Below are 23,339 nucleotides of genomic sequence, written 5' to 3'. Positions count from 1 at the left end.
CCGTGCCCAGCCGTGTGTTCATGTCTTAACTCTTTCTGGGCTGTTTGTTAAGGCTCCTTGATGGCTATCTTTGGAGTTTTTAAAATATTTTATTTTTTATAGTTTTAAAATAGAGACGAGGTCTCACTGTATTGCCTAGGCTAGTCTCAAATACCTGAGCTCAAGCCATCCTCCTTCCTCAGCCTCCCAAAGTGCTGGGATTACAGGTGTGAGCCACTGTATCTGGCCTGATGGTTATCTTTGTATCCTTTATCAACACAGTGCTTTGAACAGAGTAAATACTTATTGAAAACTTGAGTGAAATGTGACTTAATATTTGGCCTCACAGAATACACCAGTAATACAGCACTCACTCACCTGAGGACAGTGGGAGAATAGAAGGTAAGTAGAAGACTGGGTTAAGTATTCATTCTAGCAAATACATTAATCACATGCCTCCCGTGTACTTGACACTGGGAATTCAGCAATGAAGAAGGCTCAGACCAAAGTCTAGGCTTTTAGCTTCCTGTCCTATAAAGGATAAGATTCTTAGCTCTATGCTGAGGTAGTAAATTATGAGGGGACTTCAAAATGGCACAGGGTGGTTGAGCAGGATACAGCAATGGTTAAGTTTGGTCGGAAAATAGAAATCAAAAGGAAAATGTGGCTATGGTTACCCCTAGCAAACCTCTTGAATCTCCTTCCTGAGAACCTGCTTTTTTGGGAAGGCACGAGTGCCAGTAAGACTTGGCACTCCTCCTCTTCCGCTTACCCAGAGAAAATGACAGCCTTTCTGCTCAAAACTCATCCCTTCACTTTGTCACCCTATATTTGCATCTTCCATCCTTAGTGTGTGTTTCCGTCCAGTCGTTCGGCAATACACGTACTACATGTTGGACTCTTGGGTAGTCTCTAGGGCTGTAGCAAGGAGCCTTGCTCCCAAGGGACTCATTTACATAATCCTGTGAACAGACCATGAGTAAACAGTGTGCTCAATACTGTGCCTATGTGTGTTAGCCCATGCGGCCAGCCTGAGGAGTCAGGGAAGGCTCCCCTAGGCAAAGACCCCAACCAGAATCAAGTCTTAATGGTTAGACAAGAGCTCCGTCACCCAAAAAGGATTGAGGGCCTACCTTCAACTGAACAGCTAATGCATAATCTCAGAACCTGTGAGTCAAAATTCCCTGGAATAACTCCACTTTATCCCCAATATCCTTGCCACCTAGACCAAGGTCCGTTCACCACCCTGTCCCCAGCACTGACTGCACTGCTGTGGCCACACTAAAACTTGGCTCAAGACAGACAAGTGAGGAAGCTGCTGCGCCAGTATGGCTGGTTGAGGCCGCCCAAGGTCCTAGGAGGAAGCGGGTAAATGCCATATCCAAAAAGACACAGCAGCCTCAGGTTTTATCAGAGGGCAGCAGCTTCCTTCTCCTTCCCCAACCTCTGGCTAAGTCACAAAGCACCACAGCTGTACAACCAGATGGGGGAAGGGAGGAGATTAGAACTGTAGGCTAGAGTAGACAGGTATGGAGCAGTTCACAATCACGGTATCCCAAGCAGAAAGTGATGGTGGCTTGGACTAGCATGGTGGTATTAGAGATGGGGTAAAGATTCAAGAGACATCGTTGATAGGCAGAACCAATAGGACTTGGTAATAAACTATTCTCAGGAAAAGGGAGGACTCATGGCTTTCAGCTATGAGCATCCAGCCATGAGCATGGCCTCACCCACTTCCTGACAATTCTAGCCACCATGAGTCCAGGGGCTATAGCCCTTTGCTCTGCCCATTGCTCAGCAAGTTACTTGGGGTTGCAGTTTGATAAGAAAAGACTTCCTGTGGAGGAATCTGAAGGGAAGAAGGAGGAGCTGGTCCATTCCTGCCTGGGAGGTTGTGGAAGAAGGAAGATGGCCAGAGCTTTGTGTCCACTGCAAGCCCTCTGGCTTCTGGAGTGGGTGCTGCTGCTCTTGGGACCTTGTGCTGCCCCTCCAGCCTGGGCCTTGAACCTGGACCCAGTGCATCTCACCTTCTATGCAGGCCCCAATGGCAGCCACTTTGGGTTTTCACTGGACTTCCACAAGGACAGCCATGGGAGGTGAGCTATGAGGGAAGTTTGGGTATTGGGAAAGAGCAGGACCCCTCCCCATCACTGCTTCTGGGGGCTTCAAGTTTCCCATTTGTTATGGCAGTTGAGCAAGGTGACTTGTGGGGCCTATTCAGGTTGATTTCTTGTCAAGAATGCTGAGGTCTGGGGGACTGGCTCAGGTGAAGGTGTAAGGGCAGGGCACAGGTGTGGGTGATGGGCACTGAAACTATAGCAAGAACCAAGGGAAGACAAGAGTTGATGCTTTATTTTTTCCCCAAGGGTCAGTTGTATGAACCACACCACCCTCAACACCTTGAAATGTGGAGAGGAGGCTGGGCATGGTGACTCACGCCTGTAATCCCAGCATTTTGGGAGGCCAAGGCGGGTGGATCACCTGAGGTCGAGAGTTCAAGACCAGCCTGACCAACATGGAGAGACCTCGTCTCTACTAAAAAAAGAAAAAAAAAAAAATTAGCTGGGCATGGTGGCGCATTCCTGTAATCCCAGTTGCTCGGGAGGCTGAGGCAGGAGAATCATTTGAACCTGAGAGGCAGAGGTTGTGGTGAGCTGAGATCACGCCATTGCACTCCAGCCTAGGCGAAACTCTGTCTCAAAAAAAAGAAAGAAAGAAAGAAATGTGGAGAGGAGCACATGTCCTAAAATTGATTTGCAGAACTAAAGTTGTCTACCCTCCCCAATCTTGCATTTCTATTCCATTTCCCTCATCTCCACCAACATTATAAATTTTTGAAAAGAAGCAATAGGTCATTAATGGTTAGTATTGATCAGGCTTCAGAATCAAGAGTGCCCAAGATTAGAGTCTTGGCTCCTCTTCATAGTGTGTACCCTGAGCTACTTACCGTGAGAGACACAGTGCCCACCAGCTTCAGGGGGTGGCAATGGGTGGCAATGGCAGATAGCCTTCAAGTGTCAGCCACTTAGGGGATTTCCCTAAGTGGGAAGTCCCTGCTGAAGACAGCCAGTTCACTCAAAGTCCCCTCCCAAGGTGGCCCACATCCAGTGACTGAACAATGAGAAGTGGGCGAGTGGGGAGAGTGGAGGCGGGGGGTGGGGAGGCATTTGATAAGGGTCCAGCCCTCTTTCCCTCTTTCATCAACTCTAACAATTCTTTTTTTTTCTTTTCTTTTTTTTTTTTTTTTTTTTTTGAGACGGGGTTTGGCTCTTGTTGCCCAGGCTGGAGTACGATAGTGCAATCTCCGGCTCACCACAACCTCCACCTTCCAGGTTCAAGCGATTCTCTTGCCTCAGCCTCCCGAGTAGCTGGGATTACAGGCATGTGCCACCACACCCGGTTAATTTTGTATTTTTAGTAGAGATGGGGTTTCTGTCAGGGTAGTCTCGAACTCCCAACCTCAGGTGATCCGCCTGCCTTGGCCTCCCAAAGTGCTGGGATTACAGGCATGAGCCACCACGCCGGGCCTTTTTTTTCTTGTTTTCTTTTGAGACAGAATTTTGCTCTTGTTGCCCAGGCTGGAGTGCAATGGCATGATCCCAGCTCACTGCAACCTCCGCCTCCTGGGTTCAAACGATTTTCCTGTCTCAGCCTCCCGAGTAGCTGGGATTACAGGTGCATGCCACCATGCCTGGCTAATTTTTGTATTTTTAGTAGAGACGGGGTTTCACTATGTTAGCCAGGCTGGTCTCGAACTCCTGACCTCAGGTGATTCGCCCGCCTCAGCCTCCCAAAGTGCTGGGATTACAGGTGTGAGCCACCGCGCCCGGCCAACTCTGACAATTTTGAAAGGTCATTCTAGCTCCAGAGCTTGTGGGTGTTGGCGAATGCTGTCATTGGGCCTGAATCAGCTCAACTCCTTCCTGTGCCCACTCCTGCTTATCTCCCCTCCTATAAGTAGTGATCCCATTGGCACTACTTAAACATTCTGCGGTTAAAAAAAATTATAGACCAGACACAGAGGCTCACGCCTGTAATCCCTTAGCCTCCCAAAGTGCTGGGATTACAGGTGTGAGCCACCATGACTGGCCTATAAAAAAATGTTTTTTGGCCGGGCGCGGTGGCTCAAGCCTGTAATCCCAGCACTTTGGGAGGCCGAGACGGGTGGATCACGAGGTCAGGAGATCGAGACCATCCTGGCTAACACGGTGAAACCCCGTCTCTACTAAAAAATACAAAAAACTAGCCGGGTGAGGTGGCAGGCGCCTGTAGTCCCAGCTACTAGGGAGGCTGAGGCAGGAGAATGACTTTAACCTGGGAGGCGGAGCTTGCAGTGAGCTGAGATCCGGCCACTGCATTCCAGCCTGGGCAACAGAGCGAGACTCCGTCTCAAAAAAAAAAAAAAAAAGTTTTTTAATTAGCTAGGCATGGTGTTGCACACCCACAGTTCCAGCTACTCGGGTGGCTGAGGGGAGAGGATTTCTTGAGCCCTGAAGATCAAGGCTACAGTGAGCTGTGATCGTGCTACTGCACTCCAGCTGGGCAACAGAATGAGACCCGGTCTCAAAACAACAAAATTATTTTTTAAAATTATAGCATTGTTTCAAGAGCATTTGTTATGTATTTGGCTGGGACCATGCTAACCATTACTCGTATTTATTACATTTACTCCTGACCGTTTTGATTGGTTGTGAAAAAGTCATTGGTTGTGAAATTGGTATTCCTATTTCACAAATGGCAGAATTGTGATTTAAACCTAGATCTGCTAGGGTCCTCATCTCTATCAGCACACACACTCCAGCCCCACTTCAGAGGTACCTTCTACCTTCCCTCATTAAAACCAGCTCTCAAGAGGGGATCTGGGCCCGGCGCGATGGCTCACGCCTGTAATCCCAGCACTTTGGGGGGCCAAGGCGGGCGGATCACGAGGTCAGAAGATTGAGACCATCCTGGCTAACATGGTGAAACCCCGTCTCTACTAAAAATACAAAAAATTAGCCGGGCGTGGTGGCGGGCGCCTGTAGTCCCAGCTACTCGGGAGGCTGAGGCAGGAGAATGGCGTGAACCCGGGAGGCGGAGCTTGCAGTGAGCCGAGATCGCGCCACTGCACTCCAGCCTGGGCGACAGAGGGAGACTACGAGACTGCATCTCAAAAAAAAAAAAAAAAAAAAAAAAAAGAGGGGATCTGGTAACAGTCAAGACAGGCATTCTAGGGAGCACGTGAACCTCTGGTTCTTGTTATGGGTGGAAGGATGGAGATGTTGTACAGAATTTAGGTCTTTTTCAGCAAAGATCTCAAACCCCTTATAGTCCCAGCTTTACTCTCAACTCACTGGGTTACTTTACGCACGTGATTGCCCGCGCTGAGAGTCAGTTTCACTGTCCATAAGATGAAGTACACCTCGATGGTCTGTGAGGTGTCATTGAGGAAAGATGGTCCGGTGCCCCCATGCCACATCGCCTTCCGGGCAGTGCTCCCAGCGCCGGCGCCAGGGTCTGGGATACGCTGGAATCTGCGTGGCGCTCACCCAGCTTTCCTATGCAGAGTGGCCATCGTGGTGGGCGCCCCACGGACGCTGGGTCCCAGCCAGGAGGAGACGGGCAGCGTGTTCCTGTGCCCCTGGAGGGCCGAGGGCGGCCAGTGCCCCTCGCTACTCTTTGACCTCCGTGAGTCCCAGGCAAGGAGAGCAAGGGTGGGGCCAGAGGGACGTGGACTGCCGGGCTTCAGCGCTCCACCCCTTCTTGTGCCTTCCAGGTGATGAGACCCGAAATGTAGGCTCCCAAACTTTACAAACCTTCAAGGCCCGCCAAGGACTAGGGGCGTCGGTCGTCAGCTGGAGCGACGTCATTGTGGTGGGTCCCGCGGTACAGGGCACCGGGAACAGTCGGGGGCAGGGACACGCGGGGCCGGCAGGAGCTCAAGTCTCGCGCCCTTCCCCACTCTCCTGTGGCCTTTCTCCAGGCCTGCGCCCCCTGGCAGCACTGGAACGTCCTAGAAAAGACCGAGGAGGCTGAGAAGACGCCCGTAGGCAGCTGCTTTTTGGCTCAGCCAGAGAGCGGCCGCCGCGCCGAGTACTCCCCCTGTCGCGGGAACACTCTGAGCCGCATTTACGTGAAAAATAATTTTAGTAAGCGCCCTTGACGACCTGGCCCCGCCCACTCGCTACGACTTAGTCCCGCCCCCATCGGATCCCGCCCCCAGCGCCGCAGCGTTTGCTTTGGATCTGGCCTAGCCCCAGGGCCCAGCCGACTCCAGGCCCCGCCCCTGTAGGATCCCACCAGCCCTCCTCCGGGCGCTCGCGCACCTCCCTCCAGCCCTGCGCTGACCCCTCCTCCTTGTCTCCCGCAGGCTCGGACAAGCGTTACTGTGAAGCGGGCTTCAGCTCCGTGGTCACTCAGGCAAGTAGGGAGCAAAAGCGGACGGGGGCGACCCCCAAACAGGGACCCCTCTCACCCTCAGGGCTTCCCTTCCAGGCCGGGGAGCTGGTGCTTGGGGCTCCTGGAGGCTATTATTTCTTAGGTACGTGCCCATCCGTATACCTCCCTCCCTTCTCGCGGCCCGGGGAGACCCCTGGGGTTTGGGCCCCACACCCGCTGTCCCTCCGGCCCTAGGTCTCCTGGCCCAGGCTCCAATTGCGGATATTTTCTCGAGTTACCGCCCAGGCATCCTTTTGTGGCACGTGTCCTCCCAGAGCCTCTCCTTCGACTCCAGCAACCCAGAGTACTTCGACGGCTACTGGGGTAACACCTCCCTTCCAGACTTCCAGCACCCCAAGGGTCACCGCTCACCGCAGACGGTCAGGTCTTGCCCCTGCGGGAGCCTCCATGCCCACCCCTGCCGGCCGGCCCACCGCCTAAGTCGCTCCCGCCCTCAGCTCCTGCGGCTTCCCCGCAGACCGCCCACCTCCCATGCGCCCACCGCTCCCTTCCACCGCGTACTCGTAGTGCAGTCTGGGGCAGGGCTTGGCCCCTCGAAGGCCTCCGTTTTTCCATCTGCACAAGGCAGAGCTGGGGCTGAGTGGCCTTAATCTCCTCCTTCCTTGCCCTCCGTTCCCTCCCTGCTTCCTCCCCCGGGAAAGACTAATTTGCGCCCGTGTCCTCAGGGTACTCGGTGGCCGTGGGCGAGTTCGACGGGGATCTCAACACTACAGGCAAGAAATCCACTTAGGGCGGGAGTTAGGGAGCCCAGCCCGGGGAGGAGCGCCGTCCTGGAATCTCCCCTGTGTAGGGAGATCTTCCCGCACATAAATCTTCCCTGGGGGCAGAACGGGGAGCGGGAAGTGGGTAGGGTCTAAGGCTCTCATTCCCTGAACCTGGCTCTCCCTTTCGCCAGAGTATGTCGTCGGTGCCCCCACTTGGAGCTGGACGCTGGGAGCGGTAAGTGCCCCCACCAACTGGGCATCCCGAAGCCCCTTATCCCAGTCCTCAGGCTGACAACCCCTGAGCGCCCCCCCCCCCCCCCCCCGCCACCAAACCGCCCTTTCTCACCTGGAGTGGGAGGCTGCTTTGGGTATAAGAATGATGCTCTCCCCTTCGCTGTCCGTGCAGGTGGAAATTTTGGGCTCCTACTTCCAGAGGCTGCACCGGCTACATGGAGAGCAGGTGGGGGCCAGGTCCCAGTGGGAGTGGCTGGGTGGAGGGGTAACTGAGACTTCAGAATATTTCACGGGAGGTGAGGGCCCATTTCTTAGAGAGGATGCTGGTCCAGCGACCTGAATGATGGTGCTCCTCATCTTGCAGATGGCTTCGTATTTTGGGCATTCAGTGGCTGTCACTGACGTCAACGGGGATGGGTGAGGAGGGGTATGCCCCACCCCTACCCAGTTGGGTCCCAAATTACCAGAGCTGCCCTCTGTCTCTCTTTCCTAGCCCCTCCTCTCACGTTACGTGTTCACCGGGGGAACAGGAGAGCAAGGGTGGGGGAGATTTGGCCCTAGCCCCAACATCCCCCTGGTCCAGTCCCATATAACCACTCATCTGGCCCACAGGAGGCATGACCTGCTGGTGGGCGCTCCACTGTATATGGAGAGCCGGGCAGACCGAAAACTGGCCGAAGTGGGGCGTGTGTATTTGTTCCTGCAGCCGCGAGGCCCCCACACGCTGGGTGCCCCCAGCCTCCTGCTGACTGGCACACAGCTCTATGGGCGATTCGGCTCTGCCATCGCACCCCTGGGCGACCTCGACCAGGATGGCTACAATGGTGAGGGAAGAGAGGAGCCCTACTAGGTGCAGAGGGGTTAACAGACACACAAAAAGCATGGAGTTGGCCTGAGGGCAGCCAGAACGAGGATGGGTTTTAAGCATATAAGTATGTAGCTTAGACACCTGGGGTGCTAAATGGAGAGCAGATGGGAGAGATGAAGGAGACTAATTAGGATGTGTTTGCCTTAATCCGGGCAAGAGACAATGACCACCTGGATGTGGATTTTGGCAGTGGAGTTAGAGATGGGAGTGACTTCACAGATATTTAGGACTTGGATTCTTAGGACTTGGTGGGAGACTGGATGTGGGGCCAGGGGAGAGATTGGAGTTGGGTGCCTGTGATGCCCTCCACTGCCTGGAACTCAGGCCGTGCAGCAGGTGCTGGGGAGAGGTGGGAGATCAGCAGTTTAGCTCTGGACCTGTTGAGCTTGAAGGGCTTGGGTGCTTTAGGCAGAAATATCCAAAGAACAGTGGGAGTGGCTTTCCCCGCTTCCACAAGATCGATCTGAATGGGAGACAGGGGTTTGGGGAAAGTGGATGAGGTCCCGGGACCTGTGAAATTAGAAGAGGCCCAGGATAGAGCCCTGGGGAGCAAAAGCATTTAGGTGACTCATACAGGAGGTGAGTCTGAGGAAGAGACGGAGAAGTGTCCAGAGAGGGAGGAGGGAACCCAGGGGGTGTGATGGCCAGGGACTCAAGGAAGAGCATGTGTTAAAAAGCATGTGCAGGAGGAAGTGGGTGCTGCAGCTCCTGATGCTGCTGCAAGGTACAATTCGATGGGGCTGGAGAAATATCCATGGGCTTTAGCAAGAAGAGGGTGCCGGGCACGATGGCTCATGCCTGTAATCCCAGCTACTTGTGAAATTGAGGCAGGAGAATCTCTGGAACCCAGGAAGTGGAGGTTGCACTGAGCTGAGATCGCGCCACTACTGCACTCCAGCATGGGCAACAGAGCAAGACTCCATGTCAGCGAAAGAAAGAAAGAGAGAAAGAGAAAGAGAGAGAGAGAGAGAAAAGAAAGAAAGAAAGAAAAAGAGGGGAGGAGGTTATTGGTGACAGTGACATAAATTGATTCAGGTCAAGGTAGGGTCAAAAGCCAGAATGCAATTGGGTAAGGTATGAATGGAGGTGAAAAATTGGAGGCAGCTAATGTAAACAGCTCTTTCAACAGGTTTGTGGTAAAAAGGAATTTGAGGAATAGAAAGAAAAAAAAAAGGACATGTTTGACTATGAGAGGAAAAAGAGAAAAGGTGATTATGGAAAAGAGATGAGGGTCAAGGGAAGATTATTTCAATGTGGAAGAACATGGAGTAGGTTGAAAATGATGTTGTGGGGAAATGGGGGGATGAGCCAGCAGAGAGTCCCTGTGATGCCTCAGGGAGTGGGAGGATGACTGGCCCAGTGTCAGGGTAAAGGAGGGAAACCTCTTCCAGGGTCAAATGGGGAAGCGGGAAGAAAGTCAGTATGGGATTATAGCATAACAGTGGGCTGCTTCTCTTCCTGAAGTAAGGGATTATGTCACCTGCTGAAGGAAATGACGGGGCTGGGAGCTTGATGGAATGGAGAGGTTAGAAATAGATGCTAGATGGCCAGGCACGGTGGCTCACACCCGGAATCCCAGCACTTTGGGAGGCCGAGGCAGGAGGATCACTTGAGCCGAAGAGTTTGAGACCAGCCTGGGCAACACAGGGATATCTTGTCTCTATAAAATTTTTTTAAAATTAGCTGGGCATGGTGGTTGTAGTCTCAACTGCTTGGGAAGCTGAGGTGGGAGGATCGCTTTAGCCCAGAAGGTTGAGGCTGCAGTAAGCCATGGTTGCACCACTGCACTCCAGCCTGAATGACAGAGCAAGACTGTCTTAAAAATAAAAAAATGTTAAAAGGTGGCTCACACCTGTAATCCCAGCACTTTGGGAGCCCAAAGTGAGCAGATCACTTGAGGTCAGGAGTTCGAGACCAGCCTGGCCAATGTGGTGAAACCCTGTTTCTACTAAAAATACAAAAATTAGCCGAGCATGGTGGTAGGCGTCTGTAATCCCAGCTACTAGAGAGGCTGAGGCACAAGAATCACTTTAACGGGGGAGGCACAGGTTGCAGTGAGCCGAGATCGCACCACTGCACTCCAGCCTGGACAACAGAGCAAGGCTCTATCTCAAATAATAATAATAATAATAATAAATTTAGAAAAAGGAATAATGATGCTTAATTTTCAGGATATATTTTCCTCAATAGACAGTGAGAGTTGTCACTGTTTTTATAACAATCCTACTTGGCAGGTCCCTCTCCCACCTGATTGTCAACTCCTGGAGGGTAAGGCAGCGCCTCCTTCACCTACCCTTTGTACCCCTTTCCCGGTCTCCTGGGATGTGCCCAGAGAAGCTCAGGAAAGCTTTACAGTCATCTAGGGAGGCTGAATAACAATCAGCCACTCCCTTTCTGTTACTCTTCCAGACATTGCAGTGGCTGCCCCCTACGGGGGTCCCAGTGGCCGGGGCCAAGTGCTGGTGTTCCTGGGTCAGAGTGAGGGGCTGAGTTCACGTCCCTCCCAGGTCCTGGACAGCCCCTTCCCCACAGGCTCTGCCTTTGGCTTCTCCCTTCGAGGTGCTGTAGACATCGATGACAACGGATACCCAGGTGCCCTAGACTGCCTCCAGTTAGAAATGCCCAAGAAAGGCCCTTGGACTTTTGCTGGAAGTGCCGAGAGACACAGCCAGGGGCTCATGGCTGGCCTGGTGTCCCACTGTGGACTGCCAGAGGGGCTGGGTGAAACCTCCAGTGGGGGAGGTGGTGTGGGGAAACCCCTGGGAAGATGAGATGAGGGATCCCACGCCCTCTCTAATGGCCAATTCTGACCCCTTCCTCGATGTCTGTAGACCTGATTGTGGGAGCTTACGGGGCCAACCAGGTGGCTGTGTACAGGTAAGCGCTGGCTCCAGGGGCAGGATGGGGAAGGTCCCATGCCATCAGAGGAGGCCAGGCCAGGAGGAGCCACAGTGGCAAGCCTACCCCATCACCCCATCCCATCAGAGCTCAGCCAGTGGTGAAGGCCTCCGTCCAGCTACTGGTACAAGATTCACTGAATCCTGCTGTGAAGAGCTGTGTCCTACCCCAGACCAAGACACCCGTGAGCTGGTGAGGAGGCAGAGGGCATGGGCCTTGAAGGATCTGGGACCTCAGAAAGGCCCCAACCCCTGAGCCCCACTTACGTCTTTGCAGCTTCAAAATCCAGATGTGTGTTGGAGCCACTGGGCACAACATTCCTCAGAAGCTGTGTGAGTGGCATGAAGGGGATAGGAGGGAGATGGGCTTGGACTCCCCCGGAGGCTGGCCAGGGAGGTCCTGACTCTTCTGCTTGCCCTGCCAGCCCTAAATGCCGAGCTGCAGTTGGACCGGCAGAAGCCCCGCCAGGGCCGGCGGGTGCTGCTGCTGGGCTCTCAACAGGCAGGCACCACCCTGAACCTGGATCTGGGCGGAAAGCACAGCCCCATCTGCCACACCACCATGGCCTTCCTTCGAGTACGCCCAGGCAGGGGATTGGCAGGGCTGGGCGAGTAGAACACACCCACTGCACTTGTTCTTCCAGCCCCAGGGTACTGAGCTGGGTGCTGTGAGTCCGGGGGTAGTCAGGACACGGTGCCTACTGGCCAGAAGGTGGGATGTGTATGGCAGCAAGATGGCCTGACTCTTGCCCCCGTCCTAGGATGAGGCAGAATTCCGGGACAAGCTGAGCCCCATTGTGCTCAGCCTCAATGTGTCCCTGCCGCCCACGGAGGCTGGAATGGCCCCTGCTGTCGTGCTGCATGGAGACACCCATGTGCAGGAGCAGGTAGGGACAGGTGTGGACAAGCAAGGGAGGTGCAGGACCCCTGAGAAGTCAAGATTAGAGTTAGTACCAAGATGCAATGTGAACCCCAAAACCTTGATGTGATTCCAAACCGTAATGAAAACCTCAAACTCCGGCCAGTCGAGGTGGCTCACACCTGTAAAAGCCAGCACTTTGGGAGACTGAGGTGGGCGGATTGCCTGAGGTCAGGAGTTGGAGACTGACCTGGCCAACATAGTGAAACCCCATCTCTACTAAAAATACAAAAAAATTAGCTAGGCATGGTGATGCACACCTGTAATTCCAGCTAATTGGGAGGCTGAGGCAGGAGAATCACTTGAACCCGGGAGGCAGAGGTTGCAGTAATTGTGCCACAGCACTCCAGCCTGGGTGACAGAGCGAGACTCTGTCTCAAAAAAAAAAAAAAAAAAGGCCGGGAGCAGTGGCTCATGTCTGTAATGCCAGCACTTTGGGAGGCTGGGAGGCCGAGGTGGGCAGATCACGAGGTCAGGAGATCGAGACCATCCTGGCTAACACGGTGAAACCCCATGTCTACTAAAAATACACACAAAAAAAATTAGCCAGGTGTGGTGGTGGGCGCCCGTAGTCCCAGCTACTCGGGAGGCTGAAGCAGGAGAATGACGTGAACCAGGGAGGTGGAGCTTGCAGTGAGCCAAGATTGTGCCACTGCACTCCAGCCTGGGCGACAGAGCAAGACTCTGTCTCCAAAAAAATAAAATAAACACCTAACAATCCCAGTATCCTCTAAGCTCTAATGTAAATTGATAAACCCTGACATTGTCTCAAACCTCCAAATAAACCCCAGAGCCCCATCTCCAAACTCCTTTTCATCCTCAGATCTTCTTACTCCCTAAGCCCCTATGTGAACCCAAAGCCCACTGTTTTCCTCACCCTGATGTAATCCCCAAACCTCACACGTCCCCAGCTTACCCACACACCCCAATGTGTCCCCCTAGACACGAATCGTCCTGGACTGCGGGGAAGATGACGTGTGTGTGCCCCAGCTTCAGCTCACTGCCAGCGTGTGAGGAGGCCTCCCACTCCGCCCGATCCTGGCCCTTTCTGCCTGTCATACCTGCTCCCCACCTGAGTCCCCTCTCTTCCCACATCCTGGGCCCAGACCCAGGCCATCTGGCTTCACTCCTCTTTCCCCACAGGACAGGCTCCCCGCTCCTAGTTGGGGCAGATAATGTCCTGGAGCTGCAGATGGACACAGCCAACGAGGGCGAGGGAGCCTATGAAGCAGAGCTGGCCGTGCACCTGCCCCAGGGGGCCCACTACATGCGGGCCCGAAGCAACGTTGAGGTACAGCCCCCACCCTGGGAACAGTACACAGGACCTGGGAGTCGCTGGAGCCTTGGCTCTCTCGTCTCCCTCCCTGAGAGTCTCTCTTCTCTTCTGCTTTGCTGTCAAAGATGTAATTTTTTATTTTTTTATTTGAAAGAGGAATACTTGCTAATGGCACAGAATTCCAGAACTCTATTACAAAAACCAGAAAAACAAAAAAGGCTTAGGAACCAAATGTTGACAGGAACCTCTGTTAACATTTGGAGGATTTCCTTCCAGTCTTTTTTTCAATATTGACTGGCACTCACATAAGTATATATTTATTTTTTATGTTGTTAATGTAGTTTATAATAATGGGGTCATACTCTAATGCTTTGTGTTTTTTATTTCCAAAATGAAAATGCATAAAAAGTAATAGTGCTACAGCAATACACACACTAGCATGTGACAGTCCCTTGAGATCCCACCCCAAGAAACCCCCCTCCCTACCTTGGCACACAAATCTTTCCAGACCTTCCAAGGGAGCTTAAATATATATATATGACGCTGATGCTCTGTAATTTCTTTCTTGAAACTGCTCTCCTGAAGGGCTTTGAGAGACTCATCTGTAACCAGAAGAAAGAGAATGAGACCAGGGTGGTGCTGTGTGAGCTGGGCAATCCCATGAAGAAGAACACCCAGGTGAGGCTGCTGGGTCGTGGTGCCGGGTCTCCACCAGTGGCTCGTGAACAACCAGATTTTAGGGGTGAGGTTTTAGAACCGCATAGTTCTGGGCCAGAATCTTGGACCTCACACTCCCTCGCCCCATGTGCTTGGGTGAGTGACTTTCCCTCTCTGAGCCCCTTTACCCAGTGGGCTTCCAGGTAAAATAGAAATAATAATGGTGGCCTGGCGCGGTGGCTCACGCCTGTAATCCCAGCACACTGGGAGGCCGAGATGGGTGGATCATGAGGTCGGGAGTTCAAGACCAGCCAGGACAACAGCGAAACCCCATCTCTACTAAAAATACAAAAATTACCTGTGCATGGTGGCGCATGCCTATAGTCCCAGCTCCTCAGGAGGCTGAGGCAGGAAAATCACTTGAACCTGAGAGGTGGAGGTTGCAGTGAGCCGAGATCATGCCACTGCACTCCAGCCTGGGTGACAGAGCAAGACTCCATCTCAGAAAAAAGAAAGAAAAGAAAGAATAATGGTGATCTTGAAGGGTGAAGACTGGAGGCCACATTCAGGGCAGAGCTGTCCGAAGTGGAGCATTTGGGCAGTGACCTTGACCCTCCTCATCTCCCAGATAGGAATTGCGATGTTGGTGAGCGTGGGGAATCTGGAAGAGGCTGGGGAGTCTGTGTCCTTCCAGCTGCAGATCCGGAGGTACTGACCCAGCAAGCGTGCCTACCCACCACCCTTCCCCTGTCTGACCCCCGTGCAGAGCCCCTCAGCTCCCTTCCATACAAAAGGGTCTTTTGAGGCCAGGTACGGTGGTGCACACCTGTAATCCCAGCACTTTGCAAGGCCAAGGCAGGCGGATCACTGGAGGTCAGGAGTTGGAGACCAACCTGGCCAACATGGTGAAACCCCATCTCTACTAAAAATATAAAAATTAGCTGGGTGTGGTGGTGTGCACCTACAATCCCAACTACTCAGGAGGCTGAGGCAGGAGAATAGCTTGAACTGAACCTGGGAGGAGGAGGTTGCAGTGAGCTGAGATTGGGCCCCTGCACTCCAGCCTTCCAGCCTGGGTGACAGAGCGAGACTCCGTCTCAAAAAAAAAAAAAAAAAAAAAAGGTCTTTGAAGAAGCCTAGTTCCCTTTCTTCCTCAGAGACTTACATCTGAGTCTTGGAGCCGTAGAGGACGTTCTTTCCCAAGGCCTAACTTCAGTGTGGCATGCTGTTTGTATAATTAGCTTTCTCTGAACTCTCTAAAATTCTGGCCTCACCCTCAGAGAGTCACTGGGCTGGTGTCCCTGGCCCTGTTTCTCCTCATCCCCTCCCCTCTAGCAAGAACAGCCAGAATCCAAACAGCAAGATTGTGCTGCTGGATGTGCCAGTCCGGGCAGAGGCCCAAGTGGAGCTGCGAGGGTGAGAGGCCAGGGGTGGAGAATGGAGGTGGTATTCAGGGCTCTCAACTCCAGGGGGCGCTGGGGAACCCCACAGGCCAGTCAGGGCATCACACTCTCTCTGGGGGTCTTGGGCACCTGCAGGAACTCCTTTCCAGCCTCCCTGGTGGTGGCTGCAGAAGAAGGTGACAGGGAGCAGAACAGCTTGGACAGCCGGGGACCCAAAGTGGAGCACACCTATGAGGTAGGGAGGAGCCTCGCGTCCCGGGCTGGGGTGAGCGAGTCCTTAGAACTCCGGGTGAGGGGCTGAGCTCCCCGCACCCTGCCACCACCACCCCTCCAGCTCCACAACAATGGCCCTGGGACTGTGAATGGCCTTCACCTCAGCATCCACCTCCCGGGGCAGTCCCAGCACTCTGACCTGCTCTACATCCTGGATATACAGCCCCAGGGGGGCCTTCAGTGCTTCCCACAGCCTCCTGTCAACCCCCTCAAGGTGAGAGCTGGGTGGAAGAAAGAGCTGTGAAGGGGGCCCCAGACCAACCACCGGGGCACCTCTGTGGGCTGGGGTTCGGCAGAGACCTGGGCCTGACCACTCCTTTGCCCTACCAGGTGGACTGGGGGCTGCCCACCCCCAGCCCCTCCCCCGTTCACCCGGCCCACCACAAGCGGGATCGCAGACAGATCTTCCTGCCAGAGCCCGAGCAGCCCTCGAGGCTTCAGGATCCAGTTCTCGTAGTGAGCAGGCTCTCTGGTCTCCAGTGGGGCCTCCCCGGGGCCCAAGGGGCAGAGGGGATGGGAGGAGGGAGAGGGGTCCGGGTGCGCTGTGGGCCTCTGTGGGCCACGCTTGGTCCCACGGAGCACTTCAACATGGAGGAGCACACTGGCTTGTGTCTGGGGTGAGCTGAAAGACACCTGCACTTTTTTAAAGCTTCCCAGTACATTAAGGAACATAAAATAATGCCAAAGCAAGGTTATCATAGCTCTGGGCATTGCGTGCTGGGGTATGACCCTCCCTGCATCTCTGGGACTATGTGAGCAAGCCCGTGGAGAGCCAGCATCCGAAGCTTGGATCCAAGGCCCTTCCTGATGGGGAGGCCATCGCTCCCTGAACCCCCGGCCCCCTCTGCGTTGGGTCCTGGGGGTAAGGGCCGGGGGGTGATGGGGCGATGGGCCAGGATGGGCTGGGAACTGACGATGCCTCCCCTCAGAGCTGCGACTCGGCGCCCTGTACTGTGGTGCAGTGTGACCTGCAGGAGATGGCGCGCGGGCAGCGGGCCATGGTCACGGTGCTGGCTTTCCTGTGGCTGCCCAGCCTCCACCAGGTGGGGCGGGCCGTAGGGTGGCAGGGCCGGGCCTTCTAGGCGGGGACCACTTTGCTCTGGGAGGGGCGGGGTTTGGTGTGGGAAGGCAGGAAGAGAGGGAAGGCAAGGTTTACTTTGGGGGATTGCAGGGGATTAGGCCAGAGGCAGGGCTTCCCCGCCGGGAGTGTGGGACCCGGACTCCTGCAACCAATAGGCCTCGTGTGGGTGTTTATGGCTTTCAACCCCAACCTGTCCAGAGGCCACTGGATCAGTTTGTGCTGCAGTCACAGGCATGGTTCAACGTGTCCTCCCTCCCCTATGCCGTGCCCCCGCTCAGCCTGCCACGAGGGGAAGCTCAGGTGAGTGTGGGGGGCTGGAGCAGAGACCAGTCCTGCAGGACCCATTGTCCCCAGTCAGTGACCAGTCAGGAAGGTCTGAGGGGTGGTATGGGTGGGTGGCATGGCTGGAGGTCACCAGCCTGAGGTTTGAGTCTTTATGAAAGGCAGGTGTCTGCCGGGTGTGGTGGCTTATGCCTGTAATCCCAGCACTTTGGGAAGCTGAGGCAGGTGGATCATGAAGTCAAGAGATTGAGACCATCCTGGCCAACATGGTGAAACCCTGTCTCTACTAAAAATACAAAAATTAGCTGGGCGTGGTGGCACGCACCTGTAGTCCCAGCTACTCGAGAAGCTGAGGCAGGAGAATCTCTTGAACCCAGGAGGTGGAGGTTGCAGTGAGTGGAGATCACGCCACTGCACTCTAGCCTGGTGACAGAGTGAGACTCCATCTAAGAAAGAAAGAAAGAAGGAAAGAAAGAAGGAAGGAAGGAAGGAAGGAAGGAAGGAAGGAAGGAAGGAAGGAAGGAAGGAAGGAAGGAAGGAAGGAAGGAGGGAAGGAAAGAAGGAAAGGCAGGTGTCAAGGTGACTGAGAAGACACGTGGGTTTGCCCCCAGGTGCGGACACAGCTGCTTCGGGCCTTGGAGGAGAGGGCCATTCCAATCTGGTGGGTGCTGGTGGGTGTGCTGGGCGGCCTGCTGCTGCTCACCATCCTGGTCCTGGCCATGTGGAAGGTGAGGTGTGAAGGACAGTGGAATCTCCAGTGGGGCACAGGCTTGGCCCCGCCTTGCCTCACAGGGAGTCAAGGAGAGATGGTGGCCCACCCAAGTGGGTAATCCAGGGACCAGGGATCTATGTCTCCATTATTAGAATGTCATTCTCGGCCCAGTGGGGTGGCTCACACCTGTAATCCCAGCACTTTGGGAGGCCAAGGCAGGTAGATCACCTGAGGTCAAGAGTTCGAGACCAGCCTGGCCAAAATGGTGAAACCCCGTTTCTACTAAAAATACCAAAATTAGCCAGGCGTGGTGACACATGCCTGTAATCTCAGCTACTCGGGAGGCTGAGGCAGTAGAGGCGGAGGTTGCGGTGAGCCAAGATCACGCCACTGCACTCCAGCTTGGGCAACAGAGCGAGCCTCCATCTCCAAAAAAGAAAGAAAGAAAGAAAGAAAAGAAAGAAAGAAAGAAATAGAATGTATTTCTCTAGTAGAGCAAAAAAGGTAAAACAAACACACAAACCCAAAAAATGTCATTCTCCTGGGAACACTTCCAGGTACATACTACTGGAAAGGACAGCGCCTGAAATTCTGGGGCCTTTAGACACCCCTGCCACCAGAAAGAATCAGAGGATATAGAGGGTATATAGGGTGTAAGTTCTGCCTCCAGGAATTCCTGGCTGGTCTTGAGGACAAGACGCACTTCCTCCTAGCTCTGCCCTTCCCCTTGAGTGAGGTAAGAGGTCCAAGGACTGGTTTAGACCCTATTCCTCGCTTCCTATGTGGCCCTGGAGGGTCACTCGCTCCTCTGCACCTGGAGAAGTCTCAAGTACACTGAAGGGAAGACATAGTGCTTTCAGGGAAAACCACACACTAGACCCACAATAATCGAACACATACCATCATATGCTCGAGTCACGTAGACACAAACTTCAGTATAAGAAAAATTCCAGGCTGGGTGCGGTGGCTCACTCCTGTAATCCCAGCACTTTAGGAGGCCGAGGCAGACGGATCACAAGGTCAGGAGTTGGAGACCAGCCTGACCAACATGGTGAAACCCCGTCTCTACTAAAAATACAAAAATTAGCCAGGCATGGTGGCGCACGCCTGTAGTCCCAGCAACTCAGGAGGCTGAGGCAGGAGAATCACTTGAACCAGGGAGGCAGAGGTTGCAGTGAGCCAAGATTGCGCCACTGCACTCCAGCCTGGGCAACAGAGTGAGATTTCGTCTCAAAAATAAAATAAAATAAAATAAAATAAAAATTCCAGATGGGGGCCAGGTGCGGTGGAGCACTTGAGGCCAGGAGTTTGGGACAACATAGTGAGACTCCATCTCTACAAAAAAGTTTTTTTAAAAAAATTAGTCAGGTGTGGTAGTTCACACCTGTAGTCCCAGCTGCTTGGGAGGCTAAGAGGTGAGAGGATTGCCTGGGCAACAGAGAAAGACCCTGTCTCTAAAAATAAAATAGAAAAATTCAGAGGCCAGGCACAGTGGCTTATGCCTGTAAATCCCAGCACACTGGGAGGCTGAGGCAGGCAGATTACCTGAGGTCAGGAGTTTGAGACCAGCCTGGCCAACAGGGTGAAACCCCATCTCTACTAAAAATTAGCTGGGTGTGGTGGCACACACCTGTAAACCCAGCTACTTGGGAGGCTGAGGCATGAGGCATTTTTTTGAACCCGGGAGGTGGAGGCTGCATTGAGCCGAGATCGAGCCACTACATTACAGCCTGGGTGACAGAGTGAGACTCCATCTAAAAAAAAGAAAAAAAAAAAAAAAAAAACTCGGGAGAAAAAACAAAAACCCAACAATTTGTTCCATGCATTATCTGTAAATGTCAAAAGGCATCCATTTGTGAGTACAGTGGGGTTCGTGTTCTGTGCTGGTCCAGAGAGGCGCTCGTAGCTAGCATACTTCCTCACACGTGCTCTGGGGCTGACAGATCATCTCTATACCCTGACCTTGGCCCCCGTGTACCCCCAGGTCGGCTTCTTCAAGCGGAACCGGCCACCCCTGGAAGAAGATGATGAAGAGGGGGAGTGATGGTGCAGCCTATACTGTTCTAGCAGGAGTGTTGGGCATGCTACCTGCACCACCCCTTCTCCAATGAGTTGCCTCCAAGCTTTGGGTTGGAGCTATTCCATGGGGTCCTCTTGGTGTCATTTCCCTCCCAACAGAGCTGGGTCACCCCCTCCTGCTGCCTAATAAAGAGACTGAGCCCTGATGCCGAGCATGCTGCCTCCTTTTGGGGCCAGAGGAGAGAGGACCAAAGAAATGTTTTGGACAGGGACCTAGGGCTGGTGGAAGTGTGAACAGAGAAGGTCTCTGCCAGGGCAAAGTGTGCAAATCACTGTCTTTGGGGAGTATCAGGGAGTGCAGAGTTGGGGTGGCAGGTATAAGAAAAGAGGGAGAGCCAGGCGCAGTGGCTCCTGCCTGTAATCCCACTAGTTTGGGAGGCCGAGGTGGGCGGATCACCTGAGGTTGAGAGTTCGAGACCAGCCTTACCAACATGGAGAAACCCCATCTCTACTAAAAATATGAAATAAGCTGGGCCTGGTGGCGCATGCCTGTAATCCCAGCTAGTTGGGAGGCTGAGGCAGGAGAATCGCTTGAATATAGGAGGCAGAGTTTGCAGTGAGCCAAGACTGCGCCATTGCACTCCAGCCTGGGCAACAAGAGCGAAACTCCAGTCTCAAAGGGAAAAAAAAAAAAAAAGGAGAAAGGGTGGCAGGGCCTCAAGGAAGACTGGAGAGGGATGAACATGTCTAAGGGCAGGATGGGATGGGAGGGCAGGTGATGGGGTGGGAGCATCAGAGAAGGCAGGCTGTGTCCTTGGTGGGCAGCTTTATTTATTTAATTTATTTTTTATTTTTGAGACAGAATCTCACTCTTGCCCAAGCTGGAGTGCAATGGCATAATCTTGGCTCACTGCAACCTTCGCCTCAGAGGTTCAAGCAATTCTCCTGCCTCTGCCTCCTGAGTAGCTGGGACTACAGGAGCACACCACCACAGCTGGTTAATTTTCATATTTTTAGTAGAGAAGGGATTTCACCATGTTGGTCAGGCTGGTCTTGAACTCCTGGCCTCAGGTGATCCACCACCTCGGCCTCCCAAAGTGCTGGGATTATAGGCGTGAACCACGGCACCCAGCCAGGGCAGCTTTAAATAGCATATTTGTTACAATTTTGGAAGGGTAAACTTCACAATGACCTGAGGTGTGGAAAAATAACATGCTCTACCTGCCTTTCTATCAAAAAAGGCCTTTAAAGCTGTTTGGAGTGAGAAGGGGCAGAGGGAGGCTGGCTCAGCTGTTGCCTGAGGAAGGCAGCATCATGCCAGGGAAGAGAGAGCGAGCATTGCTCCCTGGCTACCCACCAAGAAGAGCCTTTAGCCAGGAAAGAAGATGAGGATGGAAGACAGCTCTCCAGCTGTGGTGAGTACAGCTGAGAGGCAGAGGTACGGAGGTCTCCCTGGAGTCCTGAGGGATTTGTTCATTCCTGGGTTCAATAAATATTTATTGGTCAGGCATGGTGGCTCATGCCTGTAATCCTAGCACTTTGGGAGGCTGAGGCAGGAGGATCACTTGAGCCCAGGAGTTTTGGGCTGCAGTGAGCTATGATCGTGCCACTGCACTCCAGCCTGAGCAACAGAGAAAGACTCTGTCTCTGAAAAAATAAAAATTGACCGGGTGAGGTGGCTCACGCCTGTAATCCCAGCACTTTGGGAGGCCGAGGTGGGCAGATCACCTGAGGTGAGGAGTTCAAGACCAGCCTGGCCAACATGGTGAAACCTCGTCTGTACTAAAAATGCAAAAAAATTAGCTGGCCATGGTAGCAGGCGCCTGCAATCCCAGCTACTTGGGAGGCTGAGGCTGGAGAATCACTTGAACCTGGGAGGCAGAGGTTGCAGTGAGCCGAGATTGTGCCATTACACTCCAGCCTGGGCAACAAAAGCCAAACTCCATCTCAAAAATAAAAATGAAAATAAAAATTGCTAGCTAGGTGTGGTGGTGTGTGCCTGTAGACCCAGGTACTCAGGAGACTGAGGCAGGAGGATTGCTTGAGCCCGGGAGGCCAAGGCTACAGTGAGCCTTGATCTCACCACTACACTCCAGCCTGGGTGACAGACTGAGACCCTGGCTAAAAAAAATTTTTTTAATTAAAAATAAAAATAAATAATCATGGAGAACCTACTGCATGCCTGGCACTATTCCAGTGCTGGGATGCAGCAGTGAACAAAGCAATGTCCCTGCCCTCCTGGAACTTACATTGCAGAGGTAAAAAGTAAAGTAAACAAATAAATAAATGTATGGTCAGTGGCAGTCAGTGCTGTGAGTGAAAATAAAGGTGACGAGAGAGTGATAGATTGTATGTGGGTGGACCAGGTGTGGTGGCTCAGACCTGTAATCCCAGCATTTGGGAGGTTAAGGCGGGCAGATCACCTCAGGTCAGGAGTTGGAGAACAACCTGGCCAACATGGAGAAACCCTGTCTCTACTAAAAATACAAAAATTAGCCAGGCATGATGGTGGACACCTGTAATCCCAGCTACTCAGGGGGCTGAGGCAGGAGAATCACTTGAACCTAGGAGGCATACTCCAGCCTGGCAACAGAGCGACACTCCATCTCAAAAAAAAAAAAAAAAATATATATATATATATATATATATATGGTGGATGTTTGGAGGGGTGCTGCTAACATTTTAGGTAGGGTGGTCAGGGAAGGCCTCTTTGATGAGATAAGCAGGGAGATGAATGACTGAGCCATGCAGCTACATGAAGATAAAATGTTCTGGAAAGAAAGAGCAGCCAGTGAAAAGGCCCTGAGGTAGGAGCTGGCTTAGTGTGTTCAAAAAAAGCAAGGAGGCCCATGTGGCTGGAGGCAGGTGGGTGAGGGTCCAGGAGATGGGGGATGGGGGCAGGAACACCCCGTGGCCATGGGGAGGACTTTGGACTTGACGCCAAGTGTTGGGGGAAGCCATTGATGAACAATACAACAGCAAAAGCTGTTGGTATTTGATTTTACCCAAAGGTGTAAATAGTAAATTCTGAAAAGAATATTTTGACATACATGCATGGCAAGTTTCGGAACAGGTTTCTATTTGGGTGACTGAACGCATTTAAGAAAAGATTAAGCAGTGATCTTTGAACACCAGCCAAATTGCCTCCTCCTTCCATCATTGCAATTGGATGGCTCCAGTCAACTTATCTTGATCCAGCAAAGCATTTGGCATTTGTCCTTATAGACAAGACATAAATGTGAGCTGGATCATAGAGACTCGGATTTAGACCTGAACAATTCTGATAAAGCTGAAGGAGATCTCTATGAAGCTCCGTCCTGGCCCTGGGCTGCCTGGCATTGTCATGAGTCGCTTGACTGGAGGCAGAGGAAGCCACTCTTCACCCTGCAGATGGCTGCTGGCTGGGAGGGAGCTCCAATACAATGGGTAACTGAAGCAGATTCAAGGCAGCCTTGACAGATTGCAAAATTGGGTAGAAACCAACAGGATGAAATTCACCAGGGATGAGTGCTAAGTCTTGTGCCGAGGTTCCAAAAAACTAGTTACATAAGAATAGTACTGGGAAATCTGGTGAGATGGAAATTTCTGTTGAAAAGA

At 52.9% G+C, this 23,339-nt stretch overlaps 1 protein-coding gene across 12 annotated transcripts; it reads left to right on the top strand.

Annotated features, from left to right (window-relative positions):
• Positions 1-1,855: 1,855 nt before the first annotated feature.
• Positions 1,856-19,948, top strand: ITGA2B (integrin subunit alpha 2b). 12 transcript variants are annotated; one of them, XM_005584431.4, is made up of 30 exons: positions 1,856-2,075; positions 5,525-5,646; positions 5,735-5,832; positions 5,942-6,107; positions 6,329-6,378; positions 6,454-6,499; positions 6,592-6,720; positions 7,083-7,130; positions 7,313-7,356; positions 7,528-7,581; positions 7,720-7,772; positions 7,968-8,179; positions 10,633-10,815; positions 11,055-11,100; positions 11,209-11,313; positions 11,398-11,453; positions 11,546-11,697; positions 11,882-12,007; positions 12,982-13,049; positions 13,183-13,330; positions 13,901-13,993; positions 14,601-14,680; positions 15,308-15,388; positions 15,511-15,610; positions 15,710-15,862; positions 15,979-16,104; positions 16,578-16,691; positions 16,928-17,029; positions 17,623-17,739; positions 19,708-19,948. In XM_005584431.4, exons 1-30 carry the CDS (start codon positions 1,888-1,890, stop codon positions 19,765-19,767), a joined length of 3,120 nt encoding a protein of 1,039 aa, XP_005584488.4. In that variant the 5' UTR covers positions 1,856-1,887; the 3' UTR covers positions 19,768-19,948. The 12 variants fall into 12 exon arrangements, with proteins under 12 accessions (XP_005584488.4, XP_065387750.1, XP_015294094.3 ...); XM_065531678.1 differs by having other exon boundaries at positions 14,517-14,680; XM_015438608.4 differs by lacking the exon at positions 19,708-19,948 and having other exon boundaries at positions 17,623-18,196.
• The last annotated feature ends 3,391 nt before the right edge of the window (positions 19,949-23,339 follow it).

This window comes from Macaca fascicularis, chromosome 16 (assembly GCF_037993035.2).
Source record: "Macaca fascicularis isolate 582-1 chromosome 16, T2T-MFA8v1.1".
Taxonomy (NCBI): Eukaryota; Metazoa; Chordata; class Mammalia; order Primates; family Cercopithecidae; genus Macaca; species Macaca fascicularis.
This window is presented reverse-complemented; position numbering and strand designations above follow the sequence as displayed.